This window comes from Haemaphysalis longicornis, unplaced genomic scaffold (genome assembly GCF_048455015.1).
Source record: "Haemaphysalis longicornis isolate Haplotype H1 unplaced genomic scaffold, Haemaphysalis longicornis Haplotype H1 scaffold_3, whole genome shotgun sequence".
NCBI classification, from domain to species: Eukaryota; Metazoa; Arthropoda; class Arachnida; order Ixodida; family Ixodidae; genus Haemaphysalis; species Haemaphysalis longicornis.
In genome coordinates, this window is record NW_027526335.1 from 57,481,691 (window position 1) to 57,500,159 (window position 18,469).

Genomic DNA, 18,469 nt, shown 5'->3' on the forward strand with positions numbered 1-18,469 from the left:
CGGTGGCATCCGTGCATGCGTACACCGGCGTGTCGGGCAAGCGATGTTATTCAGAAGCGTGGAGCGGGTATCACTGAAGTGCTCCAGTACCACACGATCACGCTCACTCGAGGACGGATATCCCCAATCACAGTGCGGAGCATTAAAGTCTCCCGCCACAAGTATGGGGCACCCAGGGTTGGTACACCGAAGTGCGGTAAGCACCCCAGCCGTAGGAGGGGCGCACGGCCACTGTAAGGGCGCACATAATCAGAAACCAGGATTACCGCACAATGAGGTACCGCTACCACCTCCTGCCAGGCTGTACACCATGTGTCCAGAGGGATGTGGTTCTGAGGAAACCGAGATTGAACATAAATGGCCGCCTTGCCCGGAGGAGTAGAACTGGAGCTGCACCGGCGATCAGGGATTGACGGCTCCGCGTACGCCGTAAATTGCGGCAGGCGCCGGAGAGAGTTCGTCTCCTGAAGTAAGAAGGCCCAAGCATGGAGCTTGCCCAGACGGAGCCTTTCACGGAGCTCTCCAATTTTCGTAGAGAGACCCTGACAGTTCCACTGTACAATATACTGTTGCGCTTCGGGCATATTGACGGAGTGTTTAGCGAAATTGTGCAGCAAGTACAGATACCAATGACTGTAGCTGGTGCACCAGAAACTGAGTTCTTGGTGGGTGAATGCAGAGGAGACTGGCGGTGAGGGAATGGAATTCGGGGACGGACAGGGCGCTTTGATGATGCTTGGAGAAAAGACGAGGTGGACTTGAACGGTCTTGGGACAATTGAGGTAAGCGTTGCTGACGGCGAGTTAATTGAGACTTTGAGTTTGGTAATTTCACCATGCAGCAAGGCCAGCTTTTGGTCCAGGGCAACAAGCTCGTCTTCCGCAGGGGACGAAGGAACCTCAGAAACAAGTTGCCGACGATGGCGCGAACGGCGAACAACGTCTCGATATGTTGGCTGCGAAGGAGGCTCTGCGGCTTCCTCATCCATTGCATCCTCATCCTTCTCCACCAAGCAATCGATTCGGTTGAATGTCGAGGTTGGGTCTGGATGAGAACGAGCATGCCATGCACCACGCTTAGCACGCGTTGCCTTACTCTTGGTGGGGCAGCCTTTATCGGTGATCTCATGATCATTAGAGCGGCAGAGACCGCACTTGAATTTTGGCTCTTGAAGCGATGCCGTTGCGTCCTCACGGGCATCCGGGGCTGGGAAAGGGCAAGACTTGCTCATGTGACCTTGTATAAAACAACAGTAGCAGTGCACTACCCCTGCTTTATATGGACGAGGTTGAAGTACACGGCCATTGTAGAATAGGCGGTTTGGGGGATCAAGCGGGCCCCGTAGCGTAACAAGGCAAGTGCGTCCGGATCCCATATACCGTACAACAAGCACTTGATGTGTGGCACATTTGATGTTGTCACGCATGTAGTCCGGATTCTCGCCGGGGCCTACACCCGCGGTGACATAGCGGCGGATGTCGGTGCCTGAAACCAGGTACGCTTGCACTTGTAGAATCGTGTCGGCAGTGAGAGCTATGTGCTGCAGTGAGCATAGCTTTGCCACGGTGTCCAGGTTTGGCACCCACACGGATACCGTGTTTGTTGGCCGGTGATAAGCATATCCGGTGAATCCATTGGTGCCGAGACCGCTATCTAGCAACGTCTGCAAGGTCTTTGTGGAAAGATTCAGAATGTCGAAATGCTGTCGTGGCTTGATGGCAACTTTGTATCTGGATGAGTGCTGGGCTTTGGGCAAGGAGTTCCGCGGGGTATAAGTCGCACATATTTTATCGGGAGGTGGTGACGAACCTATCTCCACTAAGGATGCAGGCTGCTGAGTGTCGCCCGGTGCACAAGCCCGCTTCGCAGCAGGCGGTAGGGCAGCTGCCTCTGGCACACCAGTGGTCTTGTCTGCCGGTCGCTTCGGTGACGTGTCGGCGGGTGGTAACGGGAGCGGAGACGTTACCTCCATCAGTGGTGGAAAGTCCTCACTAAGCGGCAGCGGCAGCATATGCACCTGGCAGCGGCATGTTTTGTGTCAGTCGTTCCTGTTCCAGTGCGTCAGACATAGCAGGGCCTTGTCTTGCTCGCAGGCAGCTCAGTGGCAGCTGTGCTAGGCCCAGCGGCCGAGGGTAGGGCTCCGAGCTTGGAGACAACCCCGTGGGGTCATCCTTGAGCTTGCCGCCGTGTCGTATCGGTGCCAGGAGGGTGGTAGAGTCGTTAGAACGAGCAGGGATGATGCAGCAATAGGATTGAGCCCGATAAGACGAAAACAATGAGTAGCCGGAGAATACAGGCAAGCCGCCCCTTTGTCGTCGTCTTCTTGTAACCAATGATACGGTCCTGCGTGGTATTACGGTTTCCGGGAACCCCCTCATGGTAGGCGCCTGTTCCCATGTTCAAACTGGTGGGTGGCCAGCGGCTGAAGTCGGGGAGGAGCAGCCTCCTACGTATGCCGCAGTGGTAGAGGGGGTCCAAGCCCATTATGCCCCGCCGAGGCAGTACAGGGGGCACTTGTACCCTTTTGACTGCTAGGTGTCAGTCTGCTTACGCGCTTACGCGCGTAATACTGCTTACGCGCTTTGAAGGCGAAAGTATTACGGCTTCCCTTGGAGGTACTTAAAGAGACCCTAAAACACTTTTTCCAACTCATTTCGAAAACTTAAATGCTTGCTAACGTAGTCAACCAACACATGCAGTACTTATATTAGGGGGTCGCAAATTACATCAGCCAAAAATTACTGCTGTATGCCCATCAGACCACTTGGAAACTTACTCAAAAAAATTTTTCTCTCTTTCCCGGTCTTAGCGTTCTTTCACCGCTGGAGTTACGGCATTACAGCGGTGTAGCGGCTATTGGCCGGCTTTCCTTGACTTGCAGCAACTAACGCATTCGATAGCCACCGTAAAATAAAAAGAAAGCCACAGAAGCCAAGCTGACACGGGAGGCGTATCTGCTTCGACGATAAAATCACCCTGCAGTGCTGCTCCATGATGGTGATAACTATATATAACTTCCACAATGCTTCCAGACGCGAAAAAAATAGGGAAAGCGCTTATCGGAAGCGTTGCAGAGTCCCTTTAACAAAAACTTATTTACTGATACATCGTGTGTGCGCCTCTTTCATCACATTCGTGTCTTAACTTTTTGATGCGAATTATTTCGACGGCCAGGCTAAAGGCCCCTCATGCCAATTTCCCCAGAATCACAGATCTCTGTGTCTGGCGTGCCCCCGTTCTAGTCACGTTCCGTCCCGTCTCCCTGTAACGCGATATGATGTCAGCGCCATTCGCAGTATAGGCTAACTCTTGTTCCGCCTTAGGAAACGTGTTGGTATAGCGCGGCCCAACACCACCCATAAAGATATTCTGTTGTACGTTGCTGAGAGTGTTCAAAATTTGGGCGTAACCCAGATTGTCTCGTCGCACGGGCCCCCCTTTGGAACGCCAAACCCCATGAAATTGCTGAATGCTCGCACGTGCACAATTCAGGACCTGCAGAACGTACACCCTTCCAATTTTTTAATTATATCATGGGAGCGACGACCGATCGGCGTGTGAGAACTTAATTACGTTCATGCTCGACCGTCATGCTGAGCCTGCGAGCTCAACAAAAAGCTTAAAGGGGCCCTGAAAGGCATTTTGAGTACACTAAATGAAGTAGCGCAATCGTTAGATTGGGTCGTCAAGGTCATCTGGGCCAAGTATTACTCTTTTACGCGCAGCGGAAAGCTCACACTTTTGTTGCAAAGTTTGTCGCTTTTTTCTCACCCTTCCCTTCGTGTTTTTGGACGCCGCCATCTTCACATGTCTACATCATCGATTCCCAGATGTTCGTCATGAGCTAGACATCCTGCTATTGGGCGGCTTTTTCACGCACTTCCGGCAAAGAGATGAGTCGTCTGCTCAGCGTCGACTCGCCGGCTGATCTGCCAGCGTAGTGCCGGAGTGCTTGGACATTTTACGACAAACGAAACAAGTGTAAACAAACGCTTAACCGTTCGTATTGAATGCAACACGGCCATAACACGACATGGATATTCTCTTACCGGAGTACGTTCCATAAAGAAAGCGTTGAAGCCCCGTGGCACTTCTTTCGTGCAATCGCAGAGAACGCCCTGAGCCGAATGCCCGGGTTTGACGGATACATTTTTTTCCACTTCAAAACAATCCAGAGATGCGTTTCGAACGAACACAACGTCACAACATGCGTTGCAAGTCTGAACCGCGATTGACAGACGATGGGTTGCCTCCTCCTGCCCGTCGTAAATTCGGCACTCACCTTGCGCGCGGTTTGCGGGGACGAACAGCAAGTCACTTAACTCTGGCGCGCAAGCCGAGATGGCTTTTAGCCACGCACACTGCACATACCCCATGCGAGGTTGAGTCGTACGTCGCTCGAGAAAGATAATCCAGACCATGGGAAGCACTATCCACCCGCAGAAGCACAACGTCGCATTTCATCGCGAAACAAAGGCGTCCACAACACACACACCATCGCCTCCTGTAATGCCAAACGCATCTCACACTTCCTAATGACAGCGAGTGGTACGTCTGCAGTGCCCACATGTCGCGAGGTGGGGCCCCGAGCTGAACCGAGATCACGCAAGCGTAACTGACCTCTGGGGCGGTTTGTGCCTTGTTGCCAAGGCAACCGATGTTTGAGATCGTCAAAGAAAGGCGCTCGCTACAGCGCTAGAAAGCTCAGAGCCGCGCCGGAGCATGTTTTGCCAACGTTGCCGCTCTCCACCACGCGTCGCCCCAAGCTGAACTGGTCACATGATTGAAGCGTTTTGTGCACGGGTTCTGTATCGGTTTAAAATGTCTTTTTCACATGGCGCCGGCAGGAATTACCACCACCGCAAAATAAGACCCGGCACCAGCGGGGCCACATCTGATACGGCGCTTTTTGGATAAACAGTGCGCGGTGCATGAAAGGGACCGAGCGCAAGATCCTCCCCAGCGGCTGCGAGTTCGCCGCCGATTAAAAGTCACGTGCTGCACTGCAGCAACGCACACTGCGAAAGGGCAAGGCCAGGCCACCGCACACATGCGGCCAGATTTTTCGTTCGCTTATCCATCCTTGAGCGGAGTGCGGAATTCATGGTGTCAACAAAACTTGCCCGTAGCAGACGGCAGTCGGAGGAGCGTAATGCGGAAGTACGTCACCGCTGACTAGCGCAGCATCATGGGAGGGAGTGCTCGCGCGCCGTCAACAGTTGAAAAGAGGAGGAAACGCGGCGCGACGATAATGCGCGGTTTTTGATTTACGATTTCTCAGCTAATACTCATCGCTTTAACAAAATTCTTGCGGGAGGAGATTGGTAATACATTGTCTTATTTGGTTACATGTACATCCATGCATCGGCGGAAGGTATTTCAGGACCCCTTTAAGAGGAGATTGCCCAAGTGCGCAGTGTCTATGAACATTCAAGCGATGCTATTGACTGGTTTCAGTGTTTTGATCGCTGCCTGCCAATGCCTGACCTTTGATGTGAGTTGTTATGATCTTACGACTGTTGTTGTCGCAGGGGTTTTGTTGCAATATGTTTCCTTTGTAGCTTGTCGCCTTTTATATGTGCGACTGTGGTTCGCCTCCCTCTTTGTGGAGTTATTCCACTGTCATTTGCTTCCATGTAATGAAAAAGTGCTGATGTAGCCGGTGGTAACGCACTGAGCTGAGTGCGTGGCCGTACGAACTTCCGTGTTCCCAATTCTTTTTCTTTTTTTCTTTCAACTATTGACTTACGTAATCAAAATTTGCGGACTTGCGGACTTTGGCACAATTTCCGGCATTCCTGTGTTTATTTTTTATTTTTCTAGAGCGGCGGCCATTTTTTGTACCGGGCAACAACCCACTTTTTCGCGCATTGTATAGCTGCACGAAAATATATACAAAAAGCGCGGGCTACAGTATTGTCCAATCTCCCCAAAAACCCAGTTTCTACCCGCAGTGCGCCACGCATTAAAAACGCCGCGAGGGAAGCTACGAAAACAAACGCAAATTATATACTGTGCTATCAATACAAATTGCAGAAAACGGCCGCTTCTTTGTGTGTGTGTGCCATTAGCGTTGACAATACCATGTATTTACGAGCAAGAGGGTTCTGCTTCCGATGCGCACTTTTTCGGCGTTACGAAGAGCAGATGAGCACTTTCTCTGAGTAATCGATAGCCTTGTTTGCGGCATTCGACTTGACGCGGGGGAAATGAAAAGTTTGATAACGCTCAAAGCATATGCCACCCGGAGCTAATGCCAGCGGTCCGGTGCCGATGTCGATGCCGTCCCTGATATGAATACATTCGGCTTCGTAGCGCGTTCCAAACGGAAAGTGGTCGTATTCCCTTACTGGCAAGCACTTACAAAAGAGACGAGGCAGAACTCAGTTTCCAATTCGCTTTTTAACGGAACACAAGTGTAGAAAACGTGCGTCTTGAGTCGATGCAACGACAAACTAGCATGGCGCGACAGAAAAAGAAGCTGCGCGTACGAAATGTAAATTTGCAAGACCGCGAAAGCAACCAAAACGTACTCTCGAAAAATTGCGGTTGGAAAACATTGCTGATGGGGGAGCGAAAATTTCCACTTTGGCTATGCTGCCGAGCTTTAAAAATCAGGATCATTTAGCACTAAATACATTTTATGCAAGTCCTTATTATTAGACACGGTATACCTTGTAGTTCTGTCTAAGGTATGCAATGGGGCTTGCTCGTTATTGCCTTTTTTAAAAAGAAAACTTAGCGTTGTACAAGAACAACAACACGTTGTGCATAGGGCTGGAAATCAGCACGCAGCAGGTGCACACATGCAAAACACGGATGTGTTCAGGTTTCAGTCAAAAAAAATTTTAAGGACATCCCGCTTTACGAAGGTGGAAAACCAAGGGAGCTATAGGCAGAGGTCGGCAGACTCACTCATAAGTCCACTCACTAAAACTCATTTGGACTCAAACTCACGCGTGAGTTTGAGTTTGAGTGAGCGCTAGGCTATTGTGGCATGGTGAGTTTGAGCTTGAGTGAGTTTGAGGGGAATGAGCCCTAGGTAGTTTGAGCCGGACTGCTTCTGAGAATGCCTAAGACCGAGTGAGATCTGGGTTCATTCTGAGTTTTGAGTTCATTTTGAGTTTTGAGTCCATTTGAGTCCTGAGTTTATTTTGAGTTTTGACTTCATTTGAGTTCTGAGTTCGTTTTGAGTTCTGAACCCTAGTGTGTTCTTATTTTTGCGCTTGCTGTGAGTTTTAGTTTGAGTAAGCGCAGATGTGTTGCTCAGCAATGAGTCTGAGTTTAAGTGAGTGGTGATTCCAAACTAAATTTGTGAGTGAGTTTGAGTGAGCCGGGCCAACTTTGCAACTTTGCAGAGGTATGGCTATAGGTAAGAAAACTTGTGCTAAAGACTTTGCCGCTTCACACATTGTCACTTATACGCTACAAGGCACGTCCTGTTCTGTTCTTTGCATGATACCACAGCGAGACCCGCGTGCGGGTCCTCACGCCTGTCACGCACACAATTTCGGTGTAACCGTCGACTTGATACAACGCATGCGGCCTCGCGTCCGAGACGCACCACACGGGTATCTTCATCGGAACGACATATTGTACCGCTTGCGCTAGACCTCTTAGGCACCGCGCGCCATCGTCGATTGTATACTGCCTAGTACGCGCCGTTGCGCTTCTTAATCGAGCTGCCCTTCGAGAGTCTTAACAATTCATCATCTGACCCGCGTAGTCAGATCTATCAGAACCCGGTGATAGACGATACGCAACAGGGAACAATGGCCTGCTTTTACAAGTATAGCCTCGGCGTTTTTTTTCTTTTTTTTTTTTTTTTATGCGGAGCATTTCTTAGGCTCGCGATGTCACTCGTCGATGTTGTCGGCGCCGTCCACACGCTCACTGCGCAAGCGCGTCGCGTCGAGGCGCAGGTGCGCGTCTCTCCCCCGTACCCTCCTCGCTCTCAACAACAGCTGCGGCGGTGCGGGGGGAGCGCGTCTGTGCGCGCTGCGTCGTAGCTACCCGTGCGCTGCGTCGCGCTCAACAGTAACGGCAGCAGGGCGTTTACACGTGATAACGGCGTGGTGGGTGCGTGGAAAGTTCGCCTGCTTGTGTACGGAAGTGTGCGCATGCGCGTCTCTCCCCCGTACTCCTCTCCCTCGAACGCGGGCGGTGTGTATGTAAGCGGCGGAGCGCGCGTTCGGAATTCAGTCAAGGGCGTCTTTGCTTGGCTTTCGCTTGACTTGACGCTTTGCTTGACGGCACCAAGCAATAAAGATAGACTTTAACTTTACACTCCTTGCCTTCGCTTCTCCTTCATTCAATAAATAAGAATAATAAAGACGAAATAACAATTAAGCATTCCCAAACCATACTCAATTACGCAACATTCACGCGATACCCCCACCACTCTGCGACGCATTTACTCGAGTTCCCCCCGTGGGAAGATGCGGGCGGGTTTTTTTTTTTTTTTTTTTTTGTTCACGGACACGAAAATTCTATGGTGCCCGAGCCATACACAGCACCGCTGTATTCGGATGTCACGTTTGCATGGAAGACGCGTAGTTACCGTCGAGTGTGCAGTTATCGCTCCTCAGCTCAGACGAAGTCGGCAACAATTACGAATTTGGTAAAACGCAGTTACCCGTTCACTTCGTTCGACTAATGAACGTTTGCTGGAAGGGCCCATCTCGTAAAGGATAGGGTAAAGCGCGACAGCGCAGACGTACCCATCAAAGGTTCTGGCCCCGCAGTCATGAACATATTTTGTATCAGATATTGTAATAAGTGACTGGAAGACGATTCTGCACCGATAACGCATTTTTCAGCGCTGTGCAACTATACAATACCCGACAATGTTTATAACACGATGCTCTTTGGCACTGCCTGTAGTCAAATAACGACTGCTGGTAATTGTTGGAGACCACAGTCTTTCTTGGGCTACTTAAACACGAAAATGTTGACCACTTTGTATGTCTGTCTGTCCTTCGATTCATTCTTTCGTCCAAAAGTTGAAACGTTGCCAAGAAAGCAGCTTATTTAGGCTACTCCAGATTTCCAGACTACTGAAGCTCTTGGCACAAGTCATACATGTTCCCTTAATTTAGCGCAAAAAAAAAAAAACTCAGGCACATCTGAGGCAAGGTGGTGGTGCTTAACCGGTAGACCCCCCCCCCCCTTTTTTTTTATAGTTAAGAATATAGGTTGTGTTGGTTTTTGCGATAGCTAGTGAAAAAAAATTGGCCGCGTATCTGCTCCTTTCGTTGCAAATGCCGTCAAAAGACCATAGTCTTTATCGGCTTTTGCGAAGTAAATGCCTCCTTTCGCTTTCCCGCTCACCTCTCATGTTGTTCCTGTTTCGCCGCGCTCCTCCCAAGGTAAAGACGCCAAAGGTTTGCTTAAATCATTTTAAATTTCCTGCGTTCCACTGCTCCAAACCAGGTGTCTCGATGCGAACGCTGCCGTACGGCGAAGACGCGCGTTAATCGAGGCGCCCTACTTCAACGTTTATAGAACCGCGTTTCCCTACTCCACGTGCGTTGCAAGCAGAGCGTGTGGAACCTATCTAGTGAAACCTCACGTAACTGTTGCCGGTTGATTTCTTAAAATGGCGCCAGAAGCTGTAGTGGCGCGGGCGACAGCAGGCGACGGTGGAGTGAATTCTTTTTCTGCAGTTGATGAAGTATTTAATTTCGCAAAAGTCAAGCATGTTTGATTTTTTTATAAAGGAACACTGCAAATATCACTTCTGTATTGATTTGTTGAGTCATATTTGCGTAATGTCTTGTTCTTCTTCAACAATATTGACAAGTGTGAACATTACACCGGACATAGACGGGTAGATTTAGCTGTGACTATATAAGACTATTGCGCAGGCGTTGTTTTACTTTGGCCGGGTGGCTGAATCGAGTCACAGACAGACAGACGGACAGACAGACAGACATACAGACAGACCAAAATTTCTGGGTTTAAGTAGCCCAAGAAAGACTATCGTCTTTAAAAAACTAAAATAGCGAAGAATGGTTCTTGCTCGTGCGAGATAGGACCAAGCACAAAAACAAAGAGTTTCTGCTCGTGCTGTTCTAGACAGGACTAGAAACAAAATATAAAGAAAAGGATGCAGGAGAAGGCGGGAAAATTGAATGGAATTGATCAAACCTCCATTCAATCATCACACGGAGCAAGACAGGGAGGGGAAGAGCGGAAGGGGGGAAGGGGAAGGGGGGTGGTAGCACAGAGCAGCGAACGGGTTACGCGGAAGACGCGGCAGATGACTATCGTCTTTCGACGACATTCGCAGTGAAGCAAGTAGATACGCGTCCAATTTTTTGGTCTTCGGCATACGACGCACCGGTAACCTTACATGGATTCGACGTCTGCTCTCCCCACGACTACCTGGGATCTAGCAGGGACTCTGAATTAAAACAAACATAAAAAAAACAAGGTAAACATTACGTAGAGTACGCGCCCACTGCGTGCGGAAGTTTCTAATACTAAAGCACTGAAATTTCTCCGTTGCGCGAAAATCCGGCGTCGGCGTGACCGAGCAACGGTTCCGAAAATCGCTGACTGCTCAAAGAGAATATAAGTTGTGACAAGAAAATGCGGTGGATTTTGTTCTTGGATTAGAATTCGGGGCCTATGGAATGCAAGTTCAATACGCATCTACAACACAACGGACGACATTTCCTCAAGCTAACTAAATTGGACCCAGTAAATTCGCCGTGTTGGAACTGGTGAACTTGTGTTAGAGGCTTGTACTGAACCCTCTTTGCACATGTTAATTATCGAAGCACCAGGGTACGTTTTCACAAATAACGTGTAACAAGGGCAAACAAGAAGAAAACCTGATTGATTGATTGATTGATTGATTGATTGATTGATTGATTGATTGATTGATTGATTGATTGATTGATTGATTGATTGATTGATTGATTGATTGATTGATTGATTGATTGATTGATTGATTGAGCATTCAGTACGCTTTCGTGGTTGTAGCCCAGTTCCAGAGCGCGCTGGACATATGCTGATCTGGCAAAGTAGCCGCCTGAGTCAGCCATGCTGGGCCGAGTGGGATGCGCAACTTGGCCGGGAGAAGGAGTGGGGGATACGGTAGTCGGAGATATGGTTTAATGGCCGGACATTCCCACAGGACGTGAATTCCGTTCGGGTAGCCTGTACAGTAGCAGCAAGTTGGAGGAGGGTCTGAAAAGTTGGAATTCAGGAGACGAGCTTTTGCGGGTGTCAGAAAGGTGTTTCTGTGCTCCTGACAGAGCAGGACAGCTTGTTCTCTCCTAAGAGCGGGGTGTGGGGGAGGTATTTCCTGGCGGTTAACCCTGGTAGTTGTGTTAGAAAAAGAAGACAGAACAGAGAAGTCACGCAAAGGGGAAGCGCCATAATGATGGTGTAGAGAGGAGGGGATCTCACCACTGGGTGCCTACACGAGTCATTTGGGCGTGCTAATTACAAAAGTAGCAAAGCTGTTTACGGTAATAGCGCGTATGTAGGGGTAACAGGGGTTACCGTCCAAGCCCCTCTATAGTCGTAGTAAAAGTGAGAACAGGTCAACGACGCAACGAGAAAATGATTACGACGATTATATACGAGAGGATACAATCACTTCACTGGACATACTTCTGCCGTCAGTGCTGTGTCTACTGTGATGGACTATGGCGTTGTGCAGTGAAGTAAGCATATTGACGTTCAAATATGCATATGTCAACTTTTGTTAAACACATCCGTTCGAAAATAAACGAAATTCAGCTTTGAAGCATCACCGGACTAATCTAACTAACTAACTATCTAATCTAACTATCTAACTACCACCTATGGTAGGCTGTTTCGATTTCGATCGAATATTCTGCCTTTGTGTACACGTTTATTATAAGAACTAATACGGGTGAGCGCGACAGCTATCCTCCCTCGTTTCCTTACTGACAGCGTGCATTTATCACCGAGCGCAAAAATCAAAGATAATTAGCACCGGAATTGGCCGAACAAACCATCTCAGCTTTAGTGTTCGTTATTTGTACGTTGTACCCCTATGTGGCTGCACCGCACAGGCGAAATCACTTTGCTTGGTGCATTCGGCGCTCTTCTGCCATTCGGTAGGCTCTTGTGGGATCGCTGTGACGTACTCTTTTACGTCACAACACATGATATGCAAACGAGAGTAAGTATTACAGCTTCAAATATTTATTCATATACGAAGTCAGCAGTCACCACGAGTACCTTGTTCACAGGCACCCGTGTTGGGCGCCGAAACGTCAAGTATATGTTTCTTATAATCTGTGGTCGGCGCCCTTTCATTCTTACAATTATTCATATCCAAACATAGCAGCAAACAAAAGCCTAAAAAGCTATCAACGGTGTTCTATTTCGATTTCTAAAACGTATTCAGCTTTGAGTGCCGATTCAATTCATACGCCCCGTAGTAAAATATAATGCAAGCATGGCAAGCGCCCCGGGGCGCTTTCGCTTGATTATCGAAGCCGGGAGCATGCGGTGCGGGAATTGAGTCCGCGTCTTCCGCAGACAAAAAGGACAAGTTGGATGCCAAGGATCCGGTGTACGACGCAGGCAACGGGCCCAGCGGCGCTGGCGGCACCATGCTGTGGGACCGCACTCTGAGCGAGCTGAAGCTCGAGTACATGGACCTGGACGAGTTCCTCACCGAGAACGGGGTGGCCGGCGGCGGAAAGGCCGTGGCGGCGCTGTCACCACGCCACAACCCATTCAGGCAGCCCCCCCTGGGAGAGCCGCAGAGGCTTCCCCCCGAGCCCGGCCCCCTCCAGCAGCCCGGCGAGCCTGGTCTAGCCGCGCCGCCCAACGGAGAGCCCGCCTGCGCCCAGCAGCGACTGCCCTCGTGCAAGTGCACCTCCTTTGTCTTAACGAACCGTCGGTGGCTAGCAGAGGAAGGGGAGGAAGAAATGTTCATTTCACGAGCGCTGGGGCTGCTGTTGGGGCACCCGCCTGGTGGGGGGCATTGCTAGTCAGGGATGCCCTGGCCTTGGCTGGCAGTCCAGGCCCTCTGTCCCAGTATGCGCTGGGTCCCAGGGTCCGGACTTTTCAGGCAGGCCACCCACTGCTCGTAAGATGAGGAAAGGCTGGGGGTAGACCGGGGGCTTGTCTGCACTCCCACACTTGATGGTATAGGGTGCCGGGTCAGGGGCGGATACAGGCTTTTACTGAGAGGGCAGTCAGCTCCTATCAGTGATGATGATGATGAGGGGGGAGAAGAAGGAGTAGCCTTTTTTATTCACCGAAATTTCGGAAAACCAAAAATACAAGAAATAAAACAAATCATCAATTAGACTTTTTCTGCAGCAGGATGGAGAGTTGGGTGAGTTGGTAGAGCGGCGTGGTTGTTTGGAAAGAGCGCGTTAAAACAGGACCACGAAGAAAAGAACAAGACAGGACGAGCGCTAATTTAGCACTCGTCCTGTCATGTTCTTTTCTTCATGGCCCTGTTTTAACGCGCTGTTTCCAAACAACCATGTAGACTTTTCTGCCACCTGAGGGGTCATCTTCTTGGGGGTATAAATTCAAAAATTAAAGGAGGGATCAGGACATCTGGACCCCCCCCCCCCCCCCCCTTTGGATCCGCCAATGTGCCGGGTAGGGGACAGAAATTACAGGTGCCCGGATATAGGGTGGGACAGATGGCATAACAAAGGGTGCGATGAGGATAGGAATTTGTATTCTTCGAAGGCTGGTGGCTTCTTGTCTGGATAACTCGGGACGTGGAGTTATCCAGATCCTGGATAACTCGGGACGTGAAATTTTCTTCTGCGTTGGTGATAGTGAGCCAGAATATCTCCATATTTTATGAGAGGTTCTGTCTTGGGAGCAGCAGGTGATGTTTGTCTCTCGTACATAATGGCCCGGTGTACATGCGCGGGCAGCGGCATGGGCCGCCTCATTACCGGCGAGGGATGTGTGTCCGGGTACCCAGACGATTTCTATCTTGAGTAGCTGACCCTTGGTTTCGGGGGTGCGGAGGACTTTTTTGGAGATGCGTCCCCGTAGATAACTGTGGCATGCTGTTTGCGAATCCGTAAGCACTGTGATGGAGTCCTCACTAGTCGTTGCGGCTAGGCCAATAGCCCGGCGGTTTCCGTCTGTGTGTACGGACGGTGAGGGAGGTCATTTCTGGACCTGTTGAATTGGTGACGCATACCGCGGGGGCCGTCCGCTGAAGATAAGGGGACCCGTCAGTGTACCTTGTAGTCGGGTTTTGGCCATACTTTGCGTTCATGACCCTAACTCGTGCGATTCGGCGAGTTTGATTGTAAATTGGGTGCATGTGGCGTGGTAGTGGCGTTATTCTGATGTTCTGTCTAATTAGTAGGATAATCCTAAAGTTGTGGTCTTATGTTGGCGGTGTTGTATAATTCAATTTTCTTAAGGTGGCTCGTCCTGTGTGCGTTAGGCGTTCTATTTCAGAGGCATGATGGGCTTCCTCTATCTCTTCCCAAGCATTGTGCAATCCAAGTTGAAGTAATTTCTTTGTCGACGTCGAACGTTCGCGTTACCCACACCACACCCATGCATTGTAATGGGAGGCACGGACAAAATGCCACCACCACCACCATCATCATCATCATCATCATCATCATCATCATCATCATCATCCTGTCTGCGCACGGAAAAGGCACGGCAAAGGCCTCTCCCATGGATCTCCCATTATCCTAGTCCTGTGCTAACTGCGACCAATTTATCCCCGCAACCTTCTTGATCTCATCAGCCCATCTAACTTTCTGCCGCCCCCTGCCACGCTTGCCTTCTCTAGGGATCCACTCTGTTACCCTTAATGATCAACGGTTATCTTGCCTTCGCATTACATGCCTTGCCTACGTCCATTTCTTCTTCTTAATTTCTACTAATATGTCCTTAACACGCGTTTGTTCCCTGATCCACTCCACTCTCTTCTTTTCCCTTAACGTTACGCCTACCGTCTTCTGTTCCATGCCTCGCTGAAATGTTGAAATTTATGGGCTATCAAAAAGTGAATGGTGGCACTGAAGTCCTCCTACAGGCATTGAGTGCGAAAGCGTTACGGTAACGGGAATTGGTTAATCGTTCGTGAACCTCAGTCGGCAGCTGTTATCTTCACAAGCCAATCCCCGGAGCTTCTATGAGGGGACTGGGCGTGGGTATGTTGGCGTCGCAGCCAAATAGTGCATCAACCGCGAGATTGTAAATGAAGCGGTCGTAGTTATTGCCCAATCCCCTTGAGTCAGCATGTGACCAGTCTGACAACCAATCGAAACTTATTTGACCAGCATGACACGCATACGATGTAGCTGTAAAGTGTCGCCAGAAGAAGCCATAATGCTTTCGCATTCAAATCACGTAGGTGGACTTAGGTGTACCTCGAAAGCCATGTTTCTTAGTAAGTACTTATTTTATTTTAATTATTTATTTATGTACATACTGCGTATCTTTCATAGGTCCAAACAGGACAAGCGCTTTACAACAAGAACGTGCAAAAAACAATAAAATACGCAATGAACATGAGAAAATCAAGTAAGGGAGTTAACACTGTGGGATTGAATGTCAGCGGTCCAATCATTTTTTGCCTGGGGAAGAAACAAAAACTTGAATACGTCTGTGCGAGCGAAATGTGGCGGAAACTTATCCGGGTGATCGTGACATGTAGATCTTCTTGACAGGGGAGTTAGGTAATTGCTGGGGCCCAGCCCAAGCTTGAGAAGGGAAAAGAAATCTAAACGAAGTGTCTTCCGTCGTATCTGAAGGAAATAAATGTTATTATCACGCAGTAAATCTGAGGGGAGTCGTAAGGTAAAAAATTTATTTATTTATTTATTTATTTATTTATTTATTTATTTATTTATTTATTTATTTATTTATTTATTTATTTATTTATTTATTTATTTATTTGCATACTCCCCGGACCATTAAGGCGTTGTAGAGAGGACGGGATACACAAATACAAAAAATACAATAATAAGCAAGTAATGGGCGAAAATGGCTAACTAAGGAGTAATAACTCGATAGCTTAACATTAGAGGGACTGCTGTTAAGTTTATGTCTTAAAAATACAGATGAAGTTGCGTTGTCAATGTGATTGTTCCATGGTAAAGTATTTGTTAATGTCAAACACATATAGTTTACAGAAGTGACCTCTTTTAAGGGTGATGATCCCAACATGTAGTTATAACTCAATTGTACTTTCTTACGTGTTATACGCATTAGGACACTTTTATCCGTGTTTAAAAACATTGCCCACAGGCAACACCACTCAATTTTGCTGCTGAGGCTTATAGAGATGTTTCCCTGGTCATTTACACAGCTGATGTTAAAAAAGAGGACGCAGTCATCAGCAAATAACCTCATGTCCACACCGGAACAAGATTAATATACAATATCATTAACAAAAATTTTAAAAAGTGATGGTTCCAAGACACTTCCTTGGGGAACGCCAGATTTTTTGACACCCAGTGAGAGAAACTGATTACGATCAGATAAGTAGTCTTCAAACCATGAAACAGTAGCATTAGACAGCTAAACATCCTTTAATTTTGAGATTAACCTATGATGGGGGACTTTGTCAAAAACTTTACTGAAATAAAAAAATATTGCATCGATTTGGCCTATCTAGCACGGAAGCGACGGAGTGCATTAACGAAACTAATTGTGTGGATGTGGAATACCCTTTCCTGAATCCGTGCTGATGCCTGGTTAGTACGGAGTTACGTTGGAGAAAATCGTTTATGTGGTTAGCAATAGTGTGCTCCATTATTTTGGAACACGTAGATAGTAATAACGTGGGTCGGTATTATCTATTGAAATGCGGCAGCCTTTTTATAAATGGTCACAACGCTCCACTCACTCGTGAGTTGTCCGGTTAGGAAGGAAGCACGGAATATAAAAAAATATAGCCAAAGACTCAACATATATGCGTAGGAAGGCATTTGGAATATCATAGGGTCCTGCCGGTGTCTTTGTTTTCAAGTTGAATAGCATAGAAACAATATCATGATAAGAAATAAAGTCCGCATCTGAAGAATGAGTACTTGCAGCTATCACTTATGCATGTTCGCAAGAACATCGAGGAGAACCCGCCATGGTGGCTCAGTGGCTATGGCGTTGCGCTGCTGAGCCCAGGGTCGCGGATTAGATTTCTTACTGTGGCGGCCGCTTTTCTGATAGAGGCGAAAAGCAAAAACGCCCGTGTATTCGAGGTTTCGGCGCTCGTTAATTAAAGATCTTCAGGGGACCAAAAATAATCTGGAGACTCCACTACGGCGCGCCTAATCGCCTGTGTCGCGTCGGCGCGTTAAACCTTATAATAAATCAATCAACATCGAGAATATTTGGGCGACACCACTGCGTATTAAAGCGTGCAACGTTGTCTGTGGCATTTGGAGGCGGTTTGAGAACGTTGAATTTCTATCGCAGCCATCATTACCGTAATGTTGCGACACGATTAAAGTGGAATACAAACTTAGATAGCCGAATCTGAAAATTCTCGCGAACAAATTCTAGAAATAGCATGTTTGCCCATGGGATGAAGTTAATCGGATTGCAGAAAGTCACTCTTTGTGGTTTTATTATAGTGCATATCTGTGGCATACCTCAATGAGGGTTATGCAAATGTGCCCTCAATATTTCGCCCAGGTTTGAATAAAAAGTATCTACAGCGTTTTTGTTATCTTACGCTTTATTAAAACGTTATTATTTTTTTCGAACAAGATCGCTATTAAACAAAGGAATGCAAGAGCACACAGCGTAAATTGGTTATGAAGAATGAACGGCATAATTCTGCAATAGATCTATATCGACTAGTTACTCCCTATTGACTATTCTACAACAACTTGCTCAGGGACGCAAAATTTAGTAACAAAATAGTACTCTGCCATTCTCAAGTCTCTTTCTATTGGCATACCTGAATATGAGGTTGAAACTATACGATTGTTTTGTACGCTAGCACGCTAGCGTACAATTCTGGCTATGCGAACAGGCATCTCCGAATAAGAGAATAATGCGTCAAGTATTTTGATATTTAATTTGTCCCTTGACTCAAATAGCCGCTTTTTGAAAACCAACACCTTTACAAAAATCCTCCAACCCTTGGTATTAGTTTAGTTGACGGTATTATTTGAAGACGCCATGGCGACAGCATATAGCTCTTTTTTTTTTCAGTCAAAAGATAGTCATAGTGGAATAGTAAATACATTAAGTTTAGCGTGAGCTGCATTTAATTAGGCTAGACAATAAAGAAGAATGAATTTATGGTGGCGGCAGCGGTGTGCTCTCGAAGCAATGCCCGCAAAAACTGATTGATTTCGCCAGGCGATGCAACCGGCCGTTTTGTATACGGATGGAATTGATGCTGTTTAAAAAAGTTAGGTTTACAACGTTGCGAAAGGGCCTTTCACTCTAGTTCGGTCGCGCGCTTTCCAAAACGTGGAAGAAATATAAAGATATCGTGGGTCATTGAACTCGATGGTCC

General features: G+C 48.0%; 1 protein-coding gene across 1 annotated transcript in view; it reads left to right on the forward strand.

The window, feature by feature from the left end:
• The window catches only part of LOC144175228 (hepatic leukemia factor-like), a 43,519-nt gene that overhangs the window by 19,354 nt on the left and 5,696 nt on the right, over positions 1 to 18,469 (forward strand). The window contains exon 4 of the mRNA XM_077704333.1: positions 12,526 to 12,966. Within this exon, the coding sequence (XP_077560459.1) occupies positions 12,526 to 12,966 (441 nt within the window). The remainder of the gene's footprint in view (positions 1 to 12,525; positions 12,967 to 18,469) is intronic.